Source organism: Dipodomys merriami, unplaced genomic scaffold, assembly GCF_024711535.1.
Source record: "Dipodomys merriami isolate MVZ:Mamm:240054 unplaced genomic scaffold, mDipMer1.0.p SCAF_55, whole genome shotgun sequence".
Classification (NCBI taxonomy): domain Eukaryota; kingdom Metazoa; phylum Chordata; class Mammalia; order Rodentia; family Heteromyidae; genus Dipodomys; species Dipodomys merriami.
The window spans coordinates 5,623,619-5,648,405 of record NW_027206124.1 but is presented as its reverse complement, the minus strand read 5'-3'; the positions used below and the strand labels follow the sequence as shown (position 1 = coordinate 5,648,405).

Sequence of the window (24,787 nt, the reverse complement as noted above, 5' to 3'; positions counted from 1 at the left end):
TCCCTTCTAGAGAACAGGTATGCTGATCCCATTCCACCGTCCTCCCGAGAGCCAGTGAGAGAGGCTGTGTGTGAGCCCCCTGGGCCTGCCCCGACCCCCCTCCGTCTCATAGCCCCAGCAAAGCCAAGCATCGGAGGTCAGGAGCAGCCTCACTGCCCTGGGCCTGTCACCTGTGTTCATGTAAACCCTCTGCGTCCTTGAGGACAGAGCTGGTGTTCAAAGTCTCACAAACCCTCACACCTCGTGAGGAGCCTGCCCCAGTTCAGCCTCTATAGCTCTCTGCTCCTGACGCCTCTCCCCCAGGGCCCCTGAAGACCCTGCAGGCTGCAGGACCTCGTCCTGCAGATCCACGTGGCTTCTGCCTTCCTATCACCCCTCCCACGGGCGCCCGAGGCTCTTCCTTGGCGCTCACTGTGCAGCCCGAGCCCTGAGGCCCTGGGGACCTGGAAAACAGTTCCACCAAGGGGAATCGCTCCTCAGGGCCAAGGCCTCACAGGATGGAGGCTGTGCCGTCGGGCCAGAATTGGCAGAGTGCCCTCACAGGGCTCTCAGCCACCTGGGCTAGGAAGACAGGCCTGGACACCAGGGCACTGCACAGTCCCAGGTGGGCCATGAGCCCTGAATCCAGGTCTGTCAGCCTCAGCCCTGAGCAGAGCTGGCTCCTCCAGGACCTCTTCTCCCACCGGCCCCCTGAGGATCTTCCACCCCACCAGGGCCGCAGTCCTGGCCTCCGCAGCCTCCCTGCCTCAGCTGCCCTGGGCTCGTCCCCCACATTGTCCCAGCATGTTCCCCGGGGCCCAGCTCCACTCTGAGACATGCCCAGTCTTGGGGGGGCCAGTCCTCCCCCGCCATGCAGAAAGCGCTCAGGACACATCTACCCAGCTGGAGGCAGAGCAGGGCCTTCTGGGTATCAGTGAAGAGGCTGGCCACCGTAGTGCCCAGCACGGTACCAGTGCCAGCCTGCCACAGGTGACAGCCATGAGGCAGACAGGGCCGCAAACTTAAAAGCCAGGCCGGAGAGAGTGACCTGCCCCAAAGTCAGGCAAGGGTCCACAGTCCGCTGAGCGAGAGGTCGTGAGAACCCAGCGCTCCCAGCAGAGGGGAAAGCGTCCAGGCTTCTGGTGGCTGCCCTGGGACGGGTGAGGGCGGAGTCAATGGTGAGCCCTGTGGCTGGGACCATCCAGCTGCTTCAGCTACTTTTAGAGGCAAGAAAGCAGGTGCCCCCGCCCTGGCTGAGGCCAGCGTGATGCCCCCTGCCGGGGCCTTGGGCTGCTTCTCCATCAGGGTCAGGCCTTCCAGGGAGAGACAGGGAAGACGTAGGGATCAGAGCCTCTGGAAGAGCTGTAGGCACAGCACAGGTCAGAGCCCAAAGCCTGGAGGGAGCAAAGCCCAGCACACTGGCCCAGGGCCCTCAGCCCCTTGTTGTGGGCCCTGGAAGAGCTCTCTGCTCCTGCAGCACTGCCACTCTTGGCCAGCTGAGCCCTCACCCTACAGCTCACCCTGGGATCCTGCCCTTCGCTCACCAGGCCCGACTCAGGGACATGGTGCCCTTGCTCTCTGCCACTTCTCACTAAGACCAGTCGTTGAATTGCTGGCTTCGTTGTGCTGGGGCTGTGCTGAATTCTAGACACAAGAGCCATCCTCCCACAACCCTGCCCAGCGAGCAGAGGGTGGGTGAGGGGACCACCTTGTGGATAGACAGTGCCCTCCCAGGAGTCAGCTGCCCTGGGCAGGCTCGGGAAAGCATGGACAGGGCTAGGCCAGCGGTGGGAGTGGGAGTGGGGGGATGGCAGCCATGCAGAGGTCAGCCACTGGAACCCTGCTTTGAGAAAGGTGGGCCTGTACTCCTGTAGAAAGGCCAGATCTCTCCCCAGACTCTGAGTCAGCTCCATGGCTTCTCTTGTGGCCACAGCAGGGCGACATAAACCCCTCTGCTGCCCGCTAGATTGTGGTTACCCTCTGCCCAGCGCCGAGCTGCTCCAAAAAGGATGAAGCCGGGTACCAGTGGCTCACGCCTGTAATCCTAGCTGTTCAGGAGGCTGAGATCTGAGGATCACAGTTTGAAGCCAGCCTGGGCAGGGAAAGTCTGTGAGATGCTTATCTCTACTTAATCATCAAAAAAGTCAGAAATGGAGCTTTGGCTCAAGTGGTAGAGCTTTAGCTTTGAGCAAAAAAAAATCTCAGAGACAGCGTCTGGCCCAGTGTTTAAGCCCCAGGACTAGCGCGCGCGCGCGCACACACACACACACACACACACACACACACACACACACACACACACACACACACACACACACACACACACACACACACACACACACACACACACACACACACACACACACACACACACACACACACACACACACACACACACACACACACACACACTGAAGTCTGGGTGAGGAAACTCTGCAGAAGTGGTACCTGGCTGAGCCTGTATCTACACAGAGCAGCTTCCAGAGCATCCGTGCCTGTGCTGGTGCGTCTGGGCCCCGCAAGAGATAGGTGGTAAACACTCATCATCGTCAGGAAGCAGAGTCATGTCACAGGGGCCTTGCCCATCAGAGGTCATCACTCACAGATCCACCACACGGTGGTCAACGCTGCCCTGCCCTTTGCCCCTGCATCCTCTGGCTGGGCTGCACAGAGGGCCTGGTGGGACATCTCCCCTCCCTGTAGGGCTCCTCCATGAGAAACACCACTTCCTCTCTCCTCCCCCCCCCCCAGGAAAGTCAGGGCCCGGCCTTCTAACTTGTCTAGGATCTCCCCTTCACCCTTTAGAGCCCAGCCACCCCTGGGCTGCCTTCCTGCCCCCGGCCAGCAGGGCAGGCAGCGAGGCCACAGGCAGGGCACAGACCAGGCCTGTCTGCACCGGTTCCCCCTCTGATTCTTGCTGCGTGCCTCCTGCGTGCTGGCTGCCTGTCATGGGGCTGCTGGCTGAGGTCACCAGAGCAGGGCCTCTGCCACTGGAGCCCCGGTTCCTGATGCGTTTCTGGGAAGAGTAGGGAGCCCTTTAGAAAGAAGCCGGGTAGCTCTACCTAGAGATGGGACGGAGCAAGCTCTTGGAGAAGGCACTCAAGTTGAGCTTTGCCCTTTTAAGACCCAGCACTCAGGTTCAGATGGCTCGAGCCAAGCTCGGCTGGTGTAGCCTCACAGCCCAGCCTGCAGAACCCCAAGAAGGAATGTGGAGGGTGGATGGAATCCAGAAGGCCTCCCGGGTAAGGAGCAAGAAGGCCCTGGGGCCTGAGAGACACGGGGCTCTGTAGGATGCTTGCAGTCAGGTGATCCAAAGTTAGGAAAGGTCTGGGGCCCCTTTTCTGCATTTCTCTAAGGCAAAGGAGGCTTCTGGTTTGAGAAGACAGAAAAGCAAGACTGCCTTTGCAGCCTGCTTTGAGAGATGGCCTGGGTAGGATCCTAGGCTGTTAACAGCAGAAGCACCTCCTTTGGTAGCACCCAGGACCTTCTGCTAGGAAATTTCCAAGGCCAAGGGGCCTATCCTGCCCGGCCAGCCTGTTCTGTGCGCGTAGACCTTAGCTCCATATGTTGGATGACGGTGTACACCTGTGAACCTCAGAGCCCCCACCCTGTGCCCTGTGACCTGCCCAGGGTCCTAGGGAGGCAGGAGTGGAGGACGGACTGAGTGCATGCTACCTCCCCTGGCCCAGAATCCCTTAGGGGAATTCTGTTACCCAGAATGAGACAGCAGGCTGGAAGGTGGACCACTGAGAGTCATGACATCGAGGAGAGTAGTGGCCTGGGCCAGAACAGCAGCTAGAAGAACCGGATCTGGAGTGAGGGCAGGAGCATCTGGGGAGGAGGGGGGCAAGGAGGCATCCTGGAGGAGGAGTCCCAGAGCAGGGAGGGGGGAAGGATGTGGGGGAGGCTGGAGGCCATTAGGCAGGTCCCTGCCCTCAGCAAGCTGTGGATCGGTCAGCCAGAGTGGAGCCTGGCAGTACTGGACACTGAGGCAGAAGAAGTAGAGACAGAGACCACCGTGGTGCTCGCCACAGGGGGAGGGGTAGCACGAGGACCCTGGGGTGCTCACAGCTGCAGTGTGTGTACCGGCCTTGGGCTGGGGCAGCAGGGGGCACAGTGAGCAGTGGCCGTCCATGCTGCAGCCCAGTCCTGCTAGCTTCTTCCCCGTGGGCAGGAGGAGTCAGCCGACCCGCAGCCCCCCGACTCTGGAGGGCCAGAATCCACGGCTCATAGAAGAGGAACACGTACAAACTGCTTGATTCACACCCCCCCACACCAGAGACACAGCCCCTAATGCCTGCACTCCAGTCCACCACCATGGCCGCGCTCTCTGCTCTCCCCCTGCTCTCCCTCCCCATCCCCCTGGCCATCCCCATTTCCCTCCTGCTCTGAGCCTTAATTTACCCCATCGGGAAGACACACTGCCCCTCCAGAACAGGGCTGCTCACACAGAAGTCCCACAGGCACTTGGGCTGGGAGGCAGGACCCCCTCTATTTGAACCCCAGGACAGGAAACACTTGTTCCACGCAGGGGGTTCCTGTGTCTCTGCCCCGGTCCCAGGAAGGAAGGCTGATGTCCTCGAGCCCCGCATGGGGCCCCTCTTCTGTCTTGGTGCATGATGGGAGGGGACAGGCAGCAGCCCGTCAGAACTGGTCTGTGCTGGTGTAGGACCCGTGAGCCCCAGGGGGAGGAGACGCTGGGCCTTGTCCCTGCGTCTGAACCTCAGGAAGGGTCTCCTCAGGAGGAGACCACAAGCTACAGCCCAGCACCCTGCAGGGGTGGGAGGGGGCAGTAGAGGCCTGTGCCCATCCCCAACTGGAGGCCGCGGCCATGAGGGACAGGCCGAGAAGGGTGTCAGGAAAGGGGCCCAGCCTTTCAGAGAAGGAAGAGTGACACGGTGTGTGGGCATGTGCACAGGAGGGGTTCCCCCTTCCCCCACCCCCTCCCAAGAGGAGCACTGTGACGGGGTCCAGCGAGCCCTGGGGACCGCCGGCCCCAAGGCTGTCCTGATCCCTCGCTTCCAAACTCCTCGTGGGGAGGACCCGTTGGCAGCTTAGAGAGCTGAGCACCAGTCCTGGGGAGGGAAAGGGGGGCCAGGCTCCCTGAGAAGCAAGGTGGAGGCCGGTAGGGTAACTTGGGCTGTGAAAGGTAGGCGCCTGGCTTCTATCTACTTCCTAGCAGCAAAGAGAAGAGGGAAGCCCACTGGGGCACCTTTTCCACAAGTTGCAAGCCTGCCAGATGCTCAGGAAGAAACCCAGGTGCAAAGATCAGATGCACCCCGCCCTGGGTGCCCGCACCCTGGGCCAGCCCATCTGCGGCCTGCCAAGGATCTCTCACCACACCACGGCCCGGGTGACCCCAGCTACGCCCCCAGCCTCTCCGGCCCCTTTGAATTTTGCAGAAGGGGGGAAAAAAGCACTAGACAGGCGTCAAGTGGATAAAAACCAGACGCCTCCGGCAGACGGTTCAGTGAGAACAGATGTGGGGCAGGGAGCCTTGCGGCGGTGATGAACGGCGTGCGTGCGGCCCTGGGGACCCCAGCTCCGCGGCGCAGTGCCACGCACCGTTCCGCCCGGCTTGGACTTGGAGACTGACTGCAGCCAGGGCAAAAGTTTAGGAACTTGGCTTGCGCAATTCAATAGCAGCCAGCCCAGTCTCAACCCCCTCGGCCGTCCCGTTTCCCCGGGCAGAGTCCTTTCGGTGTGGAGTGAACTTCTGGCATCGGGGCCTCCACGGTCACCCCGTGGGGGCCTGAGCCTCAGACCGGCGCCCTCAGGGCCCACAGCTGCGTACCAGCCAGAGCTTGAGCCCAGCTCTCCTGCCTCCTAGGAGGTGTCCCCCCACCGTGAATAGGGAAGATGACAGCTTCGGCCCCAGGAGACTGAGCATCTGTCTCTCCCCCTCCTCCTCCCCCCCAGAGACATGTGCGGTGAACAACGGAGGCTGCGACCGGACCTGCAAGGACACGGCCACTGGGGTGCGTTGCAGCTGCCCGGTTGGATTCACGCTGCAGCCGGATGGGAAAACGTGCAAAGGTCAGCACGGGGCATGCTCCCCCAGCACCCCATCCCTGTGCCCGGAAGCCCTTCACATGGCTGATGGGACCCCCATCAGGGCTCCAGAGAACAGCTGTCCGAGGAGCACGTTCCTGTATCAACGTGTTCAGCTGTGCTGTGGAGCAGTCAGACACAGGCAGAACTTCCCAGCCTTTGGCTCCCCAGGGCGTGGGGGAGAGGGGGGAACGGGGGGGGGGGGATTTACTGTGGTGGGAAGAGCCTGCCGCAGGGATGTGTGGGACACGGGCACGCTGTGTGTGCCATCATCACAAATCTGTGAGGAGCCCGTAACAGAAGAGCAGCCAGTGCAGGGAGCAAGGGAAAGATAGAAGGGAAGGCACATTCCCCCCCCCCATTGGTCCCCGGACCCATCCCACGGACTTGGCTCTAGGATAGTGTGACCCCAGGAATGGCAAGAGGGGACCCCCAGAAAGCAGAGAGTCAGGCCTGAACACTGAGCCCCCTGCACTCGAGTGGGAACACAGCTGCCCAGCACTGAGGGGGACAGGAAGGGGGGGGATGCCTAAACAAGGCCAGGATGGGCTGTGTTGAACATAGACATCAGCTGACTCCTTCCTCGCCAGCCACTGGAAAAGCAGTGCGCTGGAGGAAGGAACAGCCCTTCTGCATGTTTATTTGAAAACGAAGCCCTTCTGTAGCCACTGCAGCCTGGATTGGCCTGGTCAGGGCCTGGGTGTGTCCCGGCAGACACGAGGACAAATAGCCCCTGAGCGCGGACCCTGGACTCCACGCCCCGAGCGGAGGAGGACAGAGGTCCGCACAGGTGTGGTGACGTCACAGGGGGCTGACCTCTCGCCGCAGGCCTCCCGACTGGCACAGAGGCAGTCGGGGCCTTGCCTTCCCACCCACCCTGCAGGTGCAGGGTGACCCGGGTCAGGAAGGCAGCACAAGGCTCCATTCCTGAGGTGACACCAGGACAGCCAGGAACAGGGAGCCGGAAGCCAGCAGCTCACCGCCAGCTGCCAATCCAACTGGGCTGAAGGGGCCTGGCAGAGTGTGACCCAGAAGGGACCAGCTCCTACTGCTGCCCCACACCACCCCTGGGTGGCCTGAGGGGCACTTATGCCCCCCCCCATTTCTGGCAGAGGGGAGGGGTGCGGGAGACTAAGCGAAGGCTCTCTGCCCCACGTCCCTGACTTCATTTCCCAAAGCCCTGGAGCCAGGCTGCCCCTGCCTGGCCCTTTGGCTGCACACGCTCTGTGGACACAAAGCCCAGGGTGGCCTCCGTTGGTCCTTGGGGCTCTGGCTTCTTCCTGACTTCAGAGCATAGCTCTTCAACTAACAGGTTCCCAGCTCCTGCCGTATGTAATGTTTGGGAGCGGATGAACACAGCAGGCACCCCGGCCCGCTTGCCCTGAGATCAGGAGACATGTTTGTCAGGTCTGCACTAGATATAGGGCAGGAGCAGGCAGCCCGGGCTGCAGGAGGGAAGATGAGGGGCAGCGGGCATCTCCAGCAATGGCTGCCAGCCAGGCTTCCATCAGCGTGGGCAGGGGAGGCTCAGGTCCAGGGAGTCACCACCTGACCTGCCACCTCCGGGCAGGACCTAAGAGCAGCAAGGCAGCCATCATGAGGCTCTAGAAAACCCCGCACAGGCCAGTGACCTCGGAGGGGGGGCAGAGCAGAGGGTTGATTTCTGCACAGGTTGCGCCGAAGGATTCAGCCTCCTCTGAATCTGCTGATAGAAGCGTCACAGCACCCTCGAGTCAGGGATCCAGGGATGGAAAAGTCTGGAGCCCAGGGCAAACAGGGCTCCAAGACTTGGCCAGGGTGAGCCCAGAAGTGGACCCGTGGCACCCATCCTGGGGTTTTGGCCTTACCAGTCCACATGCACACCTAGATATTGGTGAGGGCCCAGGGAAGACTTCAGTGGAGTGAGTTCAAAGATCTGATGTTTTCTGGAAGCCAAGAGCCTCTGTGAAGCAAGATGGATGAGGGGAAGGGCGTTCACGGAGGGCTTGGAAAAGCCAAGGCGGGAAGCCCAGGGCCCGCAGGTGGAGCAGGGGTGGAGAATGGGGCGCAGGTGGAGCAGGGGTGGGAGAATGGGACGCAGGTGGAGCAGGGATGGAGAATGGGGCGCAGGTGGAGCAGGGGTGGGAGAATGGAATGCTTTGCCTCAACATGGTGACTGTGCGTCTGAAGGGTTTGCGCATTCTCTAGCTTTGTTTCAAGAGTGTGGGCTGAGCCTGGCACCGGTGGCTCACGCCTGTCATCCTAGCTATTCAGGAGGCTGAGATCTGAGGATCACGGTTCAAAGCCAGCCTGGGCAGGAAAGTCCGAGAGACTCTTACCTCCAATAAACCACTAGAAAACCAAAAGTGGTGCTGTGGCTCAAGTGGTAGCGCGCTCGCCTTCAGCTGAAGAGCTGAGGGACTTCAAGCCCCACGGCTGAAAAAAAGAAAAGTGTGGGTATGGGGAGAATGGGTCCCCTCAGTGCCCGCTCATTGTTGGGCCGTGCTATTTCTAAGAAGGGAAGCCCCCCGGGGTCTCCCTCGGCACAGCACCCTCTGCTCCCAACCCCTCCCAGAACAATCCGGGAGGACCCTTGCCCCTGCCTACCCTCCCACCTCCTCTCTGCTGCCTGTGCCAGGCCAGCGACCTGCCAGGCCTTCTATCTGAGTGGAAGCCAAGGTGTGCTCACCTGCCCTCCCTCTGCCCCCTGCACGCAGGGACCCCACACGTGGCCAGCCCGAAGGGAGCGAAGATATTTCCCTGTGCCCTTGTGCCTCTCACCCCTCCCTGCACCCCTACGTAGTCACAACTCCATCCAGCTGGGGCGGTGCGCAGGGATCCACCTTCCTTGGCCCTGAAGTCCTTCCTGCTCTCTGGGATGCTGGGATCACCTTCTCATTTGCCCTTTTTTGGGGGCGGGGGGGGATTGGTCATGGGGCTTGATCTCTGGGCCTGGGTGCTGTCCCTCAGATCTTCAGCTCAAGGCTAGCGCTCTACCACTGGAGCCACAGCGCCACTTCCGGCTTTTTCTGCTTATGTGGTGCTGAGGAATCGAACCCAGGGCCTCGTGCATGCGAGGCAAGCACTCTACCACTGAGCCACCTTCCCAGCCCCTGTCCCTCAGATCTTCAGCTCAAGGCTAGCACTCTACCAGTTGAGCCACAGCGCCACTTCTGGTTTTCTGGTGGTTCATTGGAGATAAGAGTCTTACGGACTTTCCTGCCTGGGCTGGCTTTGAACCACGATCCTCAGATCTTAGCTTGCTGAGTAGCTAGGGTGACAGGCAGTGTTGGAACTTCAGGCTGGTGTCCAGGCCAGCCTATTTGGTTTGGGGAAAAGCCGTGAGCAGCACGGCAAAAGGCGTGGCCAAGGTCTGGGCAAGCAGCCCGCGTAGCAGCCAGGCCCTGTCTACCAGGAGGCTCATCCTCCCCAGGGGCGGTCAGGGTGTGGGGGCACTTAGCTGGCACCCATTCTCCGGTGGACTTGGCAGGTCCTGGCTCTAGGCCTGGCAGGGATGTGGCCAGTGCCAGCAGGGAGTCTCCATCTTCCTCACAGGCACGCGCTTTTCTCTCCCCCCTGGAGGTCACCCCTTTCCCTGATACTGCCCATGGAGTGGAGAGCAGGCGCAAGGGGAGCTGGAGTGGTTTGGCTGGATCTCCTAATCAGGCACTAGAGATAGAGCTCCTGATGGCATGGAGAGCCCGGCCAGCCAGCCGAGGGCCCCGAGTCTAGGGGGGACGGGGGGAGCTCAGGGAGGGCACACAGGATTCAGGCAGCGTTCTGGGGGGGAGGGCAGTGTCTGGGGGCCAGCGACTGGCCCTCTGATATCACACTCAGTGATTGCTGATGGACAGGGCAGCTCAAGCAAGCGGGCAGGCATGGCGGGGGGACAGGGGCACAGCGCAGAGTTGCGGGCAACTCCCTGCCCCGTGGAGGGAACCTCTTGAACCCATAACGTACTCTCCAAGCCTGGAAAGTAGTCCAGAGGACAGCCGCTTCTCCGCCCGGTGCTGAGGACCTCCAAACCTGTGCCACCTGCGCTGACCTGTGCTGGCCTGCGCGTGCCCATCCGACCCTGAGACGTGACATGGGGCGATCACATGCTCGGGGGCAGGGTGCCGCGCTGTCCCGTCTCAGGGCGGGGGGAGGGGAGGAGCCCGTTCTTCACCGGGTATCAGCCCCCACCCCTCCCCCGCAGACATCAACGAGTGCCTGGTGAACAATGGCGGCTGTGACCACTTCTGCCGAAACACCGTGGGCAGCTTTGAGTGCGGCTGCCGCAAGGGCCACAAGCTGCTGACTGACGAGCGGACGTGCCAGGGTGAGCGCCCACCGGGCCCTGGACTCCTGGGGGGCGCTGAGGGGTGCCACTCCCCAGGCCCTGACCACCCTGCCCACTTTGCCTTCCCGTGGGGCTGGGCGTGGGGTTCACCTGCCCCCTGCACGGTGGGAAAGCAGCCAGGCCTGGACGCTCACACTGTGATCTCAGCACTGAGGGTTGTGAGTTTGAATCCAGTCTGGGTTACGTAGACTCTGTCTCAAAAGAATCCCTATGGGAAACGAAGGGGAGGGATCGTCCCACCCTGTGTGTGTGTGTGTGTGTGTGTGTGTGTGTGTGTGTGTGTGTCTGTGTGTGTGTCTGTGTGTGTGTGTCTGTGTGTCTGTGTGTGTCTGTGTGTATGTGTGTGTGAAGGGCACTGGTGGCAGTGTGGGCTGCTGCCACCTGGTGGAAGACGCCCCACACCACAGGCGCTCAGCCGCAGACCCGGGGCCTGGACAGGGATCACAGGCTCCTGGGGTGGCAGCCAGAGCCCAGTGGGTGGCCAGGGGAGAGAGGGGTCAGGGAAGGCCTCCTGAGGAGGCCACAGTGAAGCTGATGGACTGGTGGGTGGGCGGTGGAACGCATAGGAAGGGTGGGCAGCACTCCCCAGGAATGGGGAGGGAGGCCATTGGGAAAGGGACCAGTGGCTGCGGGCCAGGCTTTGGGAGAAGGTGAAGGAGAAAAGGCCCGGAGGAGCGCCTTGGTTTCCTCACCCATGACTCTGCTTCCCTCATTTGTTCTGTGGCGCCCCCAGGTGTCTGGCTGTGGGTGTCACAGCCTGGGAGTGCAGCCCAGAGCCTGGGCAGCATGAGGCCTAGGAAACCATTTGGTTTCCCTGAGGCTGTCCACAGCCGTGTGCCTGTGTGAGCCTCGAATGATGTTACACATGTCCAAACAGCCCTTAGCAGAAAAAGCAAAGGTTTCCCACCCCTGCAAGGCTGGGAGGGGTGTGCTTGTCACCCCAGCGCAAGATGACAGGCCAGGCCAGCTGGCCCGTACAGTGAGACCTGATCTCATAAATAACCAATGCAAAAAGAAACCGGCAGAATGGTTCAAGAGGTAAAGCTCCTGCTTTGCAAGCATAAGACCTTGAGTTCATTTCTCAGACCTGCAAAAGAAAGGGATTCATATGATCCCTGCCACTCAAAGCATTTCTGTCCAGCTTACCTCCAGAAAAGATGGAAGGCGGCTTCCAATGGGGTCCGAGTGGGAACTGGGCGGGACTGTGGCAGGCTCTGTGCCGAGCCTCGGAGCCCGCGGTGAACACTGGTGACCAAGTGACAGGCGCGCCTCCTCCCTTCCTCCCTGCAGACATCGACGAGTGCTCCTTCGAGCGGACCTGCGACCACATCTGCATCAACTCCCCGGGCAGCTTCCAGTGTCTGTGTCAGAGCGGCTATGTCCTCTACGGAGCCACCCACTGCGGAGGTCTGCAGCCCGCCCGCCAGGGCCGCCTTCCCCTCGAGGCACGCGCCTGGCCGCACGGCCACCTACACTGCACCCCCACACCCCAACCTGATCGTGGGCCAGGGAGGGAGCACAGCCAGGCTGGGGACTGCCCGCGGAGGGCTCCGTGGAGGGCAAGGCAAGGGGAGGAGTCGGATGTGGGTAGCCTGCCCGGCAGGAGGGCCAGCGAGTATCTGCCGAGTGTCAGTCCAAGGCCCAACTGGGACATAGGCCTAGAAACCTCATCTGCTAAAGGACCTTTGTCTGAGGTGGGAGGAGCTGATGGACTGAAAACTCCACAGATGGTTCCAGTGGAGAGAGAGGGTCACAACAAAGAAGGCTGAGACAGTGGGGGATGCCAAAGGAAAAGTTGGGGGGAGCGAGACGCTGGGAGAGGGAATGTATGGGGTGCTGGAGACTGGCTGTATGGCAGAAGCCAATAAGCAGACAGGGCCTTCTGAGCCCAAAAGGCACTTGGGTCTTACCACTTACAACATAGCGACCAGGAGGGAGCCTAAACAAGGGTGTAGCATGGCCCCACTAGTAGTGCTGTGGCTGCCATGTGGAAGGATCTAGAGCACTGTCCTTTCAAAAGCACCTGCAAGCCTGGGCCTTAAGTTTCCGGGCTGGAGCAGGGAGCAGGGCAAAGCCAGCCACGCCGGCCAAGAGTCGGCAACCACCTGATGCTGTCTCTCTTTTCTGGAACCTGGGAGCAGCATGAAGATTGGGGTGAGGACCAGGCAGTGGAGCAATAGGCACGGAGGTGCTGGGTGACACCTCTGGAGGGACGCTCAAGGCCCCAGGGCCTGCCACAGGCCGGGGACAGCTGCCTGGGTGTCACAGCAGGATGGCTGAGCTTGCTGCCCAGCTGCAGCAGTAGCTGTGTCCAGAGGAGGACCGGCCACCTTCCACCCTAGTGCCTCCTGCACAGGAGGATCTGGAGAGGCTGGGATGGAGTCTGAGGCGGGGCAGGCCTGTGAGCCTGGGCCTGGTTGGGCCCCGCCCCAGGAGGCAGATCTGGGCGGGAGCTTTACCTGCTGCCTCTCAGCTCTCAGAAAACAACGGAGGCTCCCGGGGAAGGGTTGTGCTTTGGCATCTGTGAGGAGCCTGTGTGTGCTTGTGTGTGTGTGTGTGTGTATGTGTACTTGTGTGAACAAGTACACGAGGCTGAGCTGGGTCAGGAGCTTCTGTGCACTCAGGTCCTGCCATTCCCCATGGGCGTGGCCTAGACTGGTGGCCACACCCTATAGGCGTGGTCTGTGTCGGCAGTCCTATCTCAGTGGGTGTGGCCTGGGCTGTTGGTCACGCCCCCTCACTTCTACCTGTGCTTCTAGACGCGGATGAGTGCAGCATGGACCATGGTGGCTGCGACGAGGGCTGTGTCAACACCAAGGGCAGCTACGAGTGCGTCTGCCCGCCAGGGAGGCGGCTGCACTGGAACCGGAAGGACTGCGTGGGTGAGTGGGGGCCCCGCCCCTCCCCCAGGGAGTCAGGACAGGTGGAGTACAGATGCCCAGGTAGTCTTGAGGAAGCAGAAATGGGGACCTCATACTGTGAGCCCTGGATCCTGGGGAGGGCTCGTCTGCCTTGGGGCTTGGCTCATGGGAAGGAAAGCTGGCAGCTGACAGGGATGGGGGCAGCCAGGCAAGCGGTGTTGCCCAAGAGCTGGCACTCCTGGGGTGGAGAGTGGGTAGAGAGAGGGAGGCCAGTGTACAGCCAGAGCGGTGGCCTCTTCTGCTGGCTCAGGGGCTGAAGCTGGAGTAAAACCCAAGTCCCCTCAGCTCCCTTGTCTGCTGTGGGATACACTGTGCTCTAGGCACTGAGTTCTGGACAGCCACACCTTCAGTGGTCTCTGTAGGCCCTGTTCTGAGTGGGGAGCCATGTGCCAGCCCTCTTGGCACTCTCTCTTAGGGTCCCTGCCCTGCCACGCTCTGATGCCTCCAGGCACCCAAGGGTGCCTTACAGATCCAAGCAGGGCCCCCTGTGTGCCCAGAGCCCTCCACATCCCCCAAGGATCAAGGCCAAGTGTTTAGAATGTCCAGAAGACCATCAGAGCCTCCACACACACCCATGCTCACCAGCCCAGCTTGCAGCAAATCTCCCACCCCGGCCCAGTAGGCTCTTCACTTGGCCCTTGCTCCCCCCACTTGCAGTGAGGCCTGCCTGACACCCCCTGGAATATCAGCCTCTGTACCCCTCCCCAGCCCCTGCCTCTGCTTCTCAAAATCCCAACATCCTTCCTCAATAAGATAGAGAAAGCAATCAGAAAAGTCATATGGAACCATAAAAGACCCTGAATTGCAAAAGTGATCCTTAGTGGGGAAAGTGGAACTAGAGGTATAACAATAACCAAACTTCAAACTCTACTACAGAGTTGTAGTAACATAAACAGCTTGGTACCAGCATAAAAACGGGCCTGGGGACCAAAGGAACAGAATAGAAGGTCCAGAAATAAACCCACAGACCTATAGCCAGCTGATATTCCAGAAGGGAGCCAAAACATAGGCAGGAAGAAAGACAGCCTCTTCAACCAATGATGTTGGCAAAACTGGATATCCACATGCAGAAAACTGAAACTAGATCGTCATCCGCTAGATCCTTACACCAACATCAGTCCAAAATGGACCAAAGACCTCAATGTAGCCCTGAAACTTTGGAACTGCCTTCCATGTCACATAGGCTCAGTCTAGCTTGATCCCAATCCTGCTATATTTTAGCACCCAGAACAGAGTCTGGCAGTCACAGACACCAAGCTGATATTTGTTGAGTAAAAGAGTGGGTAGACCTACGGAAGAATGGAGACCATCGATGGCTGTCTGATCGAAAGGCTGAATTGATTGCTCTCTGTTCAGGCAGTCTTACCGAGCAAAGCAAACCACATGGTGTGGGGCACAAGTAGGTAAGGTCGATCTGAGATGCATGGCTTGTGCTGCTCACAAGGACAAGAGTTGGGTGATGCTGTCTGAAGGCTGGTTACCTGGGTGCATCTACCCCAGTGGCTGACATGCAAAGCCAAGGCTGAGTGCCAGCCGTCCCTCAGGCCTCTGCTGTGTCAGTGTTTGCTTGGCACTGTGGCTTTGGCACTGGAGTCTTTCTCAGTGATGCAGGGAGTGATTCTTCTGTTGTTTTCCTCTCTCCTCCCCCTGCTCCCCCACTTTATCAGAGCTTTGTGGCAGCCACCAAGGCTTGTCCAAATCTCTCCAATATACCTACCTGCGCCCACCTCTCTGTGGTGTCATTTCTGGAGAGCTGACTGGCAGGTCATGTGGCTTTATTCCACTTTCATCTCTCACTCATCTGCTACATTTAATATTTTGACAATGGCATGGCTGAGATAAATATGAATGGAGATAGAAGGTGCTGGAAGGCTTCTTAAGCCTGACCAAAAAACAAATCCAGTGACTCCGTAAGCCTGCCTTAGATGTCACTGCTGTTGATCCTTCAGCCTTGGAGGTGAGGGTAGGAGGTAGGAAATAGGGGCTCATCCTGCTCTGCTTTCCTCTGCTGAGAGTCGGGGTCCAGTGTAAAGGAAGTCCAGGAGAAGCTCAGACCACCCCTCCTGACCTGCAGTCTAGGACTAGTGTGCTACCAGCCGTTCAGGGGCCTCTTCCTCTGCCTGCCCCCTTCTGTGACAGTATTTACTGCCCCCAACCCCCCGCAAAGGGAGGAGCCCTTTTTGGTTTGTTTCATGGTGCTGGAAGTGAACCCAAGGCTTCCCACCTCAGCCAGGGTAAGCTGGGTTCTGCTAGTTGGTTTTGGGTTTGGTTTGGCAAAGGTAGGGTTTGATTTCAGGGCCTGATACTTATTAGGCAGATGCTCTACCACAGATGCTCTTTCCAGCTTTTATTTTGAAATGTCACACATTTTTGCCCAGGCTGGCCCAGACCACAGTCCTTGTACTTGTGCCTACTGTGTATTGTAGCTGAGATGCCAGGGGAGGGGTGTGTGTGCGCGCGCGTGTGTGTGCGTGTGTGTGTGTGTGTGCGTGCATGTGTGTGTGTGCGCGCGTGTGTGTGTGTGCGCGCGCGCATGCCAGTCCTGGGGCTTGAACTCAAGAGCCTGGGCACTCTCCCTGAGCTTTTTCACTCCAGGCTGGTCTCTACCACTTGAGCTACAGCTCTACTTCTGGCTTTTTTGCTGGTTGATCAGAGATAAGAGTCTCATGGACTTTCCTACCTGGTCAAGAGCATCAGATCTCAGCCTCCTGAGTAGCTAGGATTGTAGGTGTGAGCCACTGGTGCCCAGTTTTTCTTTTTTAAGGAACGGTTTTCCAAAATGGCCATCCTATTTTTCATTATCATCTGGAGTGCATAAGATCCTAGTGTCTCTCCATCTTCACCAGCTCTTGTCATTATTTCACTTTCCCTTACTGTGGGCAGTGACTGAAGCACACCATGGTTTGGTTTACATTTCCCTGAGGCTGCATATCTTTTCCTGCATTTGCCATCCATTTGTGTATTTACATATTCGTGTATTTACCTTCCACTTGTGTATGTTCTTTGGAGAACTATTTAGAACCTATGCCTCTGTGTGTGCGTGTGGGCGCATGCTAATCCTGGGGCTTGAACTCGAGGCCTGGGCTCTGTCTCTTAGCTTCTTTTGCTCAAGACTATTGCTCTACCCACCTGAGCCACAACTCCACTTCCAGCTTGTTGCTGGTTTGTTGGAGGTAGGAGTCTCACACACTTTCCTGCCCAGACTGGCTTTAAATAACAATCCTCAGATCTCAGCCTCCTGGGTAGCTAAGATTACAGATGGAGCCACCGGTACCCAGCAATTTTTAGATAGTTTTAAATATATATATATATATATATATATATATATATATATATATATATATATATATATATATACACACACATGGTAAGAGTAGATGAGTCTGACTTATGTTTTTTTACACATAGTTAACCAATTGTCACTGAAAAGATTGTTCTTTGCCTCAGTATTGTTATCAACATTAGTTGGATGTAAACGTGTAGGCTTACGTTGGCACTGCAGACTCTCTCCCATTGGTCTCTTAGAGCCCTGACTCATCCTCACTTTTGGAATCATTATAGCTTTGCAGTAAGTTGTTAAACCAGGAAATGTGTGTCCCCCGGCTTCATATTTCACATTCAAGATCAGTTGGTCTGTTGCTGAGTCCCCTGGAATTTCTGTTCGTTTCCATCGCGAATCCCATTCACTACATAGCACCCACCGAGGGATAGATTCTGGAGAGGAGATGTGTGGGCCGGCCTCTGGCTGAGCCTTGTCTTGGGAAGAGGGTAGGAGATGTGTTCAGTGTGGGACAGGGAGCCCAGGCTGCGGGCTGGGCGCGGAGGGCTGGGCGCGGGAGGGCCGGGGATCTGGGAACACTCAGCCTGGACTCTTCCTGGGCTCCAGGCCAGGTGTTCTGCCAATGCTGGGGAAGTTTGGCCCCGGGGATTCTCTCCCTGAATCCTACATAGTGGAGGTATGCTAAGGCTCTATCAGCTGTAATCAGAATCATGTGGAAAGAGAAGTCTGTAGGAATTCTAAAAATAACTGTCCTAAGTGTGGTGTTCTGGCAGCTTCTTTGGAGTGGATGGCTCTGCACTGCACATGGGGGCCCTTGGCCCCAGAGAAGTGGGGGCCCAGAGGAGCCAGGCATGGTGACCCACACCTGTGATCCCAGAGGGACCCCAGCTCACCATGCCCACTCCTTGCAGTGACCACAACACACCCTTACCCCTGACCCCTCTCGCGTGCTTGTGCACACATGTGCCTTCACACATGCTAACACACAACTCCCCTCATCCACAGCTGACCCAGCCCCTCACACGCATGCATAATAGCCAGACTCCCTTCCTCTCCTTCCCGCGTGCATCTTGGCCCCTGTGAGCCTCCCCTGGGGTCCTGGCGTGGATGCTGACCGACCGCGCTCTGGTCTGAGCTTCCCTCGCTGGCCAGCTAAGGCTGTGGCGGGGAGACGGGGCACACTGGCTGGGGGACAGAGGACTCGCACAGCACTAGAGCAGCGCGTGCACTCCCTCTGGTCCCACGGGGGTCGCTCGGAGGAGTCCGGGCGCTGCCTGCTATCTAGGAGGAAGAAATCTGGATATTTGCTGGTGGCTTGGATATTTGCTGGTGGCAGCAGTGGTGGTGTGTGTAATTAGTTACGCTTACTAGACAGGCATTCTGCCACATGGGAGTCACTCCCTTGGTACTTTTACTTCAGTTATTCTTTCAGATAGAGTCTCCTGCTTCTCTCAGGAACCAGTCTTGGACTGGAGTTCGCCGATCTTCACCTCCCAAGTAGCTGGGATTATTGGCATGTGCCATACACCCAGCCCTCTCCCCCCACCCCACCTCATTGTTTCTTAGAGTGGATAGAAGCCAGCCTGCTCTTTAAGAGATAGGATGACAGGTTCTGGCCGCCAACACAGCCTGACCGACGGCCTGGGAAAGGGGCCGTGAGGGCTCAGCATCCTCAGAGCCCCTGGTGGATTGGACAGGCACCCTCCAGGAAGCCCCCTGTGAACAAGGCTGTGTGGTGGCCCATCTCATGCTGAGACAGGCCTGGGAGGGTCCAGGGCAGGATGGGGGCCAGTCATTCCATTCCCCACCTGCCCACAGGCGTTCTCTGAGGGTGCTGGGTCCCAGGCTGTGGGTTTTGTATGTCGGGGCCAGATGTTTCCATCTGGAGCACCAGGATGATGTTTGTCTGCTTGTTTCTAGATTATTTGCTTGCTCAGTCTCATGTCAAAGGTGATGCAAGTTGGCAATTTCCCATTACAATTTATCTTTTCTATTAAATCCTCGATCTCAAGGTTCTTGTCAGAAAGGACTCGACTTCCTGTATTTTGGCTTTGGGGCTACTCAGAAATATTGTTTGCAGGCATAAATTCTATGTTTGAAGTCAACGGTGAAGTCATATTTACTTTGTTTTCAATCTTTAAACCTTTATCTGTTTTTTTTTTCTTAAGGGAAAGGCTTCTAGAGGCAACTTTCCCTATTTTTAGAGTTCTCTTGAGGCTATTTTTGATGAGAATTATGTTTGGCTAGGTATTTAAATCTTTTCCTGCTTACCTGCTGCCTTTGCTCTTTTGTCCTCCAATCCAAGCCCTTGGCAGCAAAGCGACATCATCAGTAGAGACCCCACCACACAGGATGCTGGGAAACGCGAGCGAGCTCATGAGTAGAGGTGCTAGGGAATTTGAGCGTTCTGAAAGGACCTGGGGCAGATCCCCATCCATACCTAAGACCAGAAAGCTGTGTGCACTGCTTAGAAATGAGGGCAGATCCCCACCTGCCCGTGGACAAAGCCAAGCTCTGGTGGTCTTCAGCGGCAGTTTGGGATGACCGTTTGTGGAGATGTGCGTGGGTCTGGGGGTGTGCTGGCTGCAGTGTGGTGGCTGACCGCCTCAGAGTGCAAGCTGTTCTGTCAGCTGGCTTTCAGAGCCAGTCCCTCACCAGTCAGACATCTGCCAGTGAGTTCTGATGTTCACCATGGCAGGGGACAGCCAGACTTCTCCTACAAGAAGGAGGCTTTCACCGTCCTCTAAAGATACACCAGAGCTGCTTCGGGCATCTTTACAACTTACTGATAGTCAGGCTGCTCCCTCCCTTCCTCCCACTCTTCCCCACCCCTTTTCCCCTCCCACAGGAGTCCTGGAAGGACTTCCCTTCCTCAGGTGCCCACACCACCTGCTCTGAGGATCAGGCCCTGCCCTCTGGGCACAGCTGTGACCTTACAGATGGCCGGGGCAGAGTCCGAGGAGAAAAGGGAAAGCCAGCTGTCTGGGCCTAGTATTCCACGTGGACAGATGGGCGTGGATTCTGCCCTTGCTGAGTCCCCGGCCCCAGGACAGCTTGGTCTTAGGAGGGCGGAGTGGTGGGGGCTCAGGCTCAGAGTCCTGCACTCCAGCCTCGCTCAGGCCTGTCTGTGTTCTCCCCAGAGATGGGCAAGTGCCTCTCTCGGGCCCTGGCCTCTGCCCAGGCCCAGCTGGCGTGCAGCAAGGTGGGAGGCGTGGAGAGCTGCTTCCTGTCCTGCCCAGCCCATACCCTGTTTGTGCCAGGTAACTCCAGACTGTGGGGCAGGACAGGGTGGGGAGGGGGTCTTCCCTGGGGCTGCTCTGGGGGAGAGCCCAGACCAAGCGGAGGGTGGGCTCACTGAGCATGCGTGGTCTGCTGCGGGGACCCGGCGGGCTCACGAGCACCCTGATGCTGTCTGGCTCTCTGGGATCCTCGGCACCCTTTACAATCAGATACAGGGGTCTGTCCTGACCTTCGCCTCACTCAGCGAGCCCCCGGAGCCCTCAGGAATCTGGGAGCTCTGGAAGGGAGTATCCCCAGGCCTATCTCCCCCACTGGCCTCTTGACAGATGCAGAAAACAGCTATGTCCTGAGCTGCGGTGTTCCAGGTCCCCAGGGCAAGACGCCACCAAAACGCAATGGCACCATCTCCAGTGCTGGGCCCAGCTGCTCAGGTACCAGGGGGCCTACTGGGGGGTGACACAAGCTGCCTGGCTTGGCCTGGGGTCCTGGAGACCAGGCAGGGCCAAGGCCTCGCAGCACATGGAGGGCAAGCCCCGGCCCCGGGACAGAGAGCCGCAGCAAGGCCACTCTGGCTCTGTCACGTAGCAGTGGCTCAGTGACCCCGCACGCTGGGACTCCATTGCTCTCAGTCTCTGCTTCAGCAGAGCGTCACATCTGCATGGCACAGCTGCCCTTGAGCCATGCCCAGCTGGGCACAGTCCCCCCCCTTCCAGACAGACCCTTCCCGTGAGGGCTGGGCACCTCTGTGCGCTCATGCGTGCGTGGGCTCTAGGGCGGCAGGCTGGGCTGTGCAGGAATCGTGATTCTGCACGTCTCTGGGGTTTCAACCCCCTCTCTGCCCGCAGAGACCCCTGCTGGGTTGCCCTGGCCTTGCATCTGACCCTCTGACCATGGGTGCACATTTTTCAGGCCTTGCCTGGAAAGAAAGAAATGGGGCAGAGATGTTTGCCCACCCTGGGAGGGCTGTCCAGACAGAAGTAGCCATGCAACCCACAGCCCCAGCCTCCCTGGCAGCCCCTGCCCCCCCCACCTCATTACCCACAGGAGAGGCTGCCATGGGGGGGATTTTGGCTTTCCCCAGATGCCCCCAGTGCTCCCATCAAGCAGAAGGCCCGCTTCAAGATCAGAGATGCCAGGTGCCAGCTCCGGCCCCACAGCCGGGAGCGAGCCAAGGAGGCTCAGAGTCAGAGTCAGCCGCTGCTGGGTGAGTGCACAGACCGGCCGGCCGGGGTCTGGGCTGCCGGGTGTGCGGGCCACGGTCTCCCACCTGCCGGGACAGAGGGGGACGGGGTGAGTCCACAGGCCTGGCAGGCAGGAGCCTGGGTTCCAGCACAGATGGGTTTCTAAGCTTAGTGGTCTTCCTGTGCCCCACCACCATGGCCCTTTAGCCCAGGGACCCCCACCTGGGCACTGCTGATGGTGGCCTGAGTCCTGGGAAGAAGGCCGGCCTTTGAGCGAGAAACCAGGTTCCTGGCGTCCCCAGGAGCCATGGTCTCTGCAGCACCCAGAGTTAAAGGGAACCCTTCAACCAGCAAGGACTTTCTGCGTGGCCTGGAGTCCTGATGGGAGCATTACAGGCGGGGGGTGGGGGGGAGGGGGCGCACAGGGGGATGGCCCAGGACAGGCTTGGTGAGCAGGCCCACACGGGGAGCATCCAACGGTGACTCAGTGTGCTCCCTCAAAGCCGGCAAACCTCCCACACTCTGCAGGCTTAGCCAGGAGTGTGGGCCCTGAACACCACACATGGCCCACCACACATGGCCCCCTGAATTGGTCAGGTGTAAGGTCCTCCACAGGCAGAGGCATGTGGCTCAGAGGGCAGGGCCTGAGGCCCTACCCAGCCCTGTCCCTGTGAGCCAGCCCTGGCCCTCCCAGCCTCCATTACCCCAGCCAGCCCTGGGTGAATCAACCTCCATGTCCCCTTGTGCTCTATGAATGACTGGTCGTGGAGGGCCCTTACAATGCAAGCTGTATTCAGGGCTTTTCTCATCACTGCGATAAAACACCTGACATACACAACCTAAGGGGACGGAGGGGGTTCACAGTTTCTCCATCCTCCTCTGGGCCTGTAGTGAGGAAGACTGTCCTGGGGGTGGGGAGGGAGAGGCCGGTCAGCTCGTGGCAGACAGGAAGCAGAGGGAAGGAAGGGACTAGGAACCAGGTATATAGGCTGTCAAGGGCACACACTCCCAGCAACCGACTTCCTTCATCTAGGCCTCTCCTCCTGAAGTTTCCAGAACCTCCCAGGAACTGAGCATGCACCACGGGCGCCCGTGGCGGGCAGCCTCCGTGCGGGGTGGGTAGTCCGCGCCCCACCCAGGCTGCCTTTGCAGTGTTCCCTTCCTCGTCCAGACAGCTGCCAGGTGACTTTGGTGACACTCAAGTGTGACTCCTCCAGGAAGAGGCGACGAGGCCGTCAGTCGCCATCCAAGGAGGTGTCCCACATCACCGCGGAGTTTGAGGTGGAGGTGAAGTCGGGTGAGACCTCAGGTAGGTGACCGCTTTGCTTGTGGGACACTGGGTGGGGGTGGGGTGGGAGGGCCCCACACAGGCCATGGCCACCAGAGGCAGAGCCCAGCCAGCTAGGCAGGGGGTACTGGCAGGCCAAGGCTTGCAGCCCACGGTGGCGGAAGGAGGCAGCCAAAGGGCAATCAGAGGGGATCAGAGCCCCAGGGCATGGCTAGGGCCCGTGCCCTGCGCCCTCCACTGCCTTTCTGCAGCTAGAGAGGAAATGTGCGCAGCCCCCGGAGTGGCCATCCAGGGGTTTCTGCCCGACTTCCGGAAGGGACTTGTGATGCTAGCTTGCATTCATGCCAGCTGTCTCCTCTCAGCAGTCAGTGCGACTGGCAGGGAGGTACTGCCAGCATATTCATCTGTGGGCCCGAGCAGGGACTCCAGGAGCAGAGAGCCCGAGCCCTGGCTCCGGCCCTGGTGGCCCTCTCGCCACAGGACCCAGACACCAACCCCCACCTCCCCACCCCCAGCCAGCCAGTGAGACTGGGGGAGGGGCGGGACAAGCAGAGGCCTCCCCCAGGAGGAGAAGGGTGAGAGCTGCCCTCCACCCCTGCAGACACCTGCGAGGCGGACTGCATGCGGAAGCGGGCGGAGCAGAGCCTACAGGCCGCCATCAAGACCTTGCGCAAGTCCATCAGCCGGCAGCAGTTCTATGTCCAGATCTCGGGCACTGAGTACGAGGTGGCCCAGCGGCCAGCCAAAGCCCTGGAGGGGCCGGCGACATGTGGGCCCGGTCAGGTGCTCCGGGACGGCAAGTGTGGTGAGTTCGTGCAGACCTGCCCTGGCCTTCCTGACTCCTGCAGCCAGGGCAAGTGCAGTGTGTCCCCAGGGAAGACAGACCCCCAAGGGACAGAGGGACAGAGGCCTGCCATTGTGACTGGGCACGAGGTGGAGCAGAGAGAAAGAGGAAAGCCAGGAACCCGGGCAGGGCTCGGGGCTCTGCAGAGCACACTGAGAAGTCAGGGGACACGAGACCGGGATGAGGCCTTGCAGGCGGCGGCCCCGTCCCTGTGGCTGGGGCCGGGCCACTGGGCCCTGACACCTGCTGGGGGCGAGCCTGGTGGGGCTCCCAGGGAATGCCCCCCCCCGGCCTGTGTCACTTGCTGTCTCTCCACGTTGCCTCCCAGTGCCCTGTGGGCCGGGCACCTCCTTCAGCGGGGAGCCGAGCCAGTGCGTGCCGTGCCCGCCCGGGACCTACCAGGACATGGAAGGCCAGCTCGGCTGCACGCCGTGCCCCAGCAGCGACGGGCTCGGTCTGGCTGGTGCCCGCAACGTATCTGAATGTGGAGGTAAGGGAGGCCCACCAGGGAGGGGTCAGGAAGAGAACGGGCACAGATCGGGGCCCCCTACCCCAAGACCCCCCCCCAAGCAAAGGCAGAGGCTACATGGGGTCTTATCTGAAGCTCTGCCATTTCCAAAGCCACCCTTGCTCCACCCCCCAGGGCACTGGGGCCCGTGCTGCCCTGCGCATGCTCAGCATGCAGCCAGCAGCTCGGAAAGGCCAGTCCTGTACAGACCCAGGTATGGCCCACATGGGGGGCTTTGTGGCGGACCAGACCAGCTCTCCTTGGAAGTGCCTAGCCTCGGTGAGCCTCACTGGAGGGGGGCTCTGCTCTAGCCCCCCCCTTCACCTCCGCCCTAGTTGCTCCTGTGCCATTCTCCAGGGACAATTTGGCTAGCCAAGAGCTTTCCCGTTGACTGCCCCCACAGCCCCGTCTGCAGCGTGGACAGTCTCCCCAACAACCTGCCCTCCCGAGTAAGAACACTCAGCACCTGGGGGGTCTCTGAACCCCGTCTCTGCAGGCTGCCAGCTGCTCCTCCAGCAGCAGGGGTCTCTCCCCGCCCCCCAACAGCGGACTGCGGGAGGGCACCGCAGTCACAGGCGGGAGAAGCTAGACTCTCAGAGTCTGCCAGGACCCTAAGTCCACTCCTCGTGTCATGCGGGAATGCTAGAACTCACGTGGAGCTGAAGCTGGGTTCCTGTGGGCCTCTCTCTACGTCCTGTCAGAGCCCTTGGGTCCTGGAAGACCCATTCTGGGGCTTTTCCTTCACCCCACGACAGAAAACAGCACCAGCCTGTTCACACGAGGCCCCCATGTTGCAGCTCAACAGCAAAGTCACTTGCCTTCCTGGCCTCTCCTCACCCAGGCTGCCATGTTCATCCCACCCCACCGACTTTCCCGTACAGGGCAAGAGCGGAGGGACCTGGGCATGTTCCTGCCCCCCCTCACCCTCCCTCCCGCAGCCTGAGCCGTGATCCCTTCCTTGCAGGCCAGTGCTCACCAGGCTTCTTCTCAGCCAATGGCTTCAAGGCCTGCCAGGCCTGCCCCGTGGGCACGTACCAGCCCGAGCCAGGACGCACCCGCTGCTTCCCCTGCGGAGGGGGGCTGCTCACCAAGCACGCCGGCAGCACCTCCTTCCAGGACTGCGAAGCCAAAGGTGAGGAACCCTCCCCCCTCGCCTCCACCCGAGGGCTGGCTT

The 24,787-nt window shown here is 59.5% G+C and overlaps 1 protein-coding gene across 1 annotated transcript in view; it reads left to right on the top strand.

Annotated features, from left to right (window-relative positions):
* The window catches only part of Scube1 (signal peptide, CUB domain and EGF like domain containing 1), a 100,110-nt gene that overhangs the window by 64,269 nt on the left and 11,054 nt on the right, over positions 1-24,787 (top strand). The window contains exons 7-17 of the mRNA XM_069999858.1: positions 5,899-6,015; positions 10,208-10,330; positions 11,642-11,758; positions 13,111-13,233; positions 19,693-19,812; positions 20,119-20,223; positions 20,874-20,996; positions 22,145-22,282; positions 22,863-23,066; positions 23,434-23,595; positions 24,578-24,745. Coding sequence (XP_069855959.1) covers positions 5,899-6,015; positions 10,208-10,330; positions 11,642-11,758; positions 13,111-13,233; positions 19,693-19,812; positions 20,119-20,223; positions 20,874-20,996; positions 22,145-22,282; positions 22,863-23,066; positions 23,434-23,595; positions 24,578-24,745 — 1,500 coding nt within the window. The remainder of the gene's footprint in view (positions 1-5,898; positions 6,016-10,207; positions 10,331-11,641; positions 11,759-13,110; positions 13,234-19,692; positions 19,813-20,118; positions 20,224-20,873; positions 20,997-22,144; positions 22,283-22,862; positions 23,067-23,433; positions 23,596-24,577; positions 24,746-24,787) is intronic.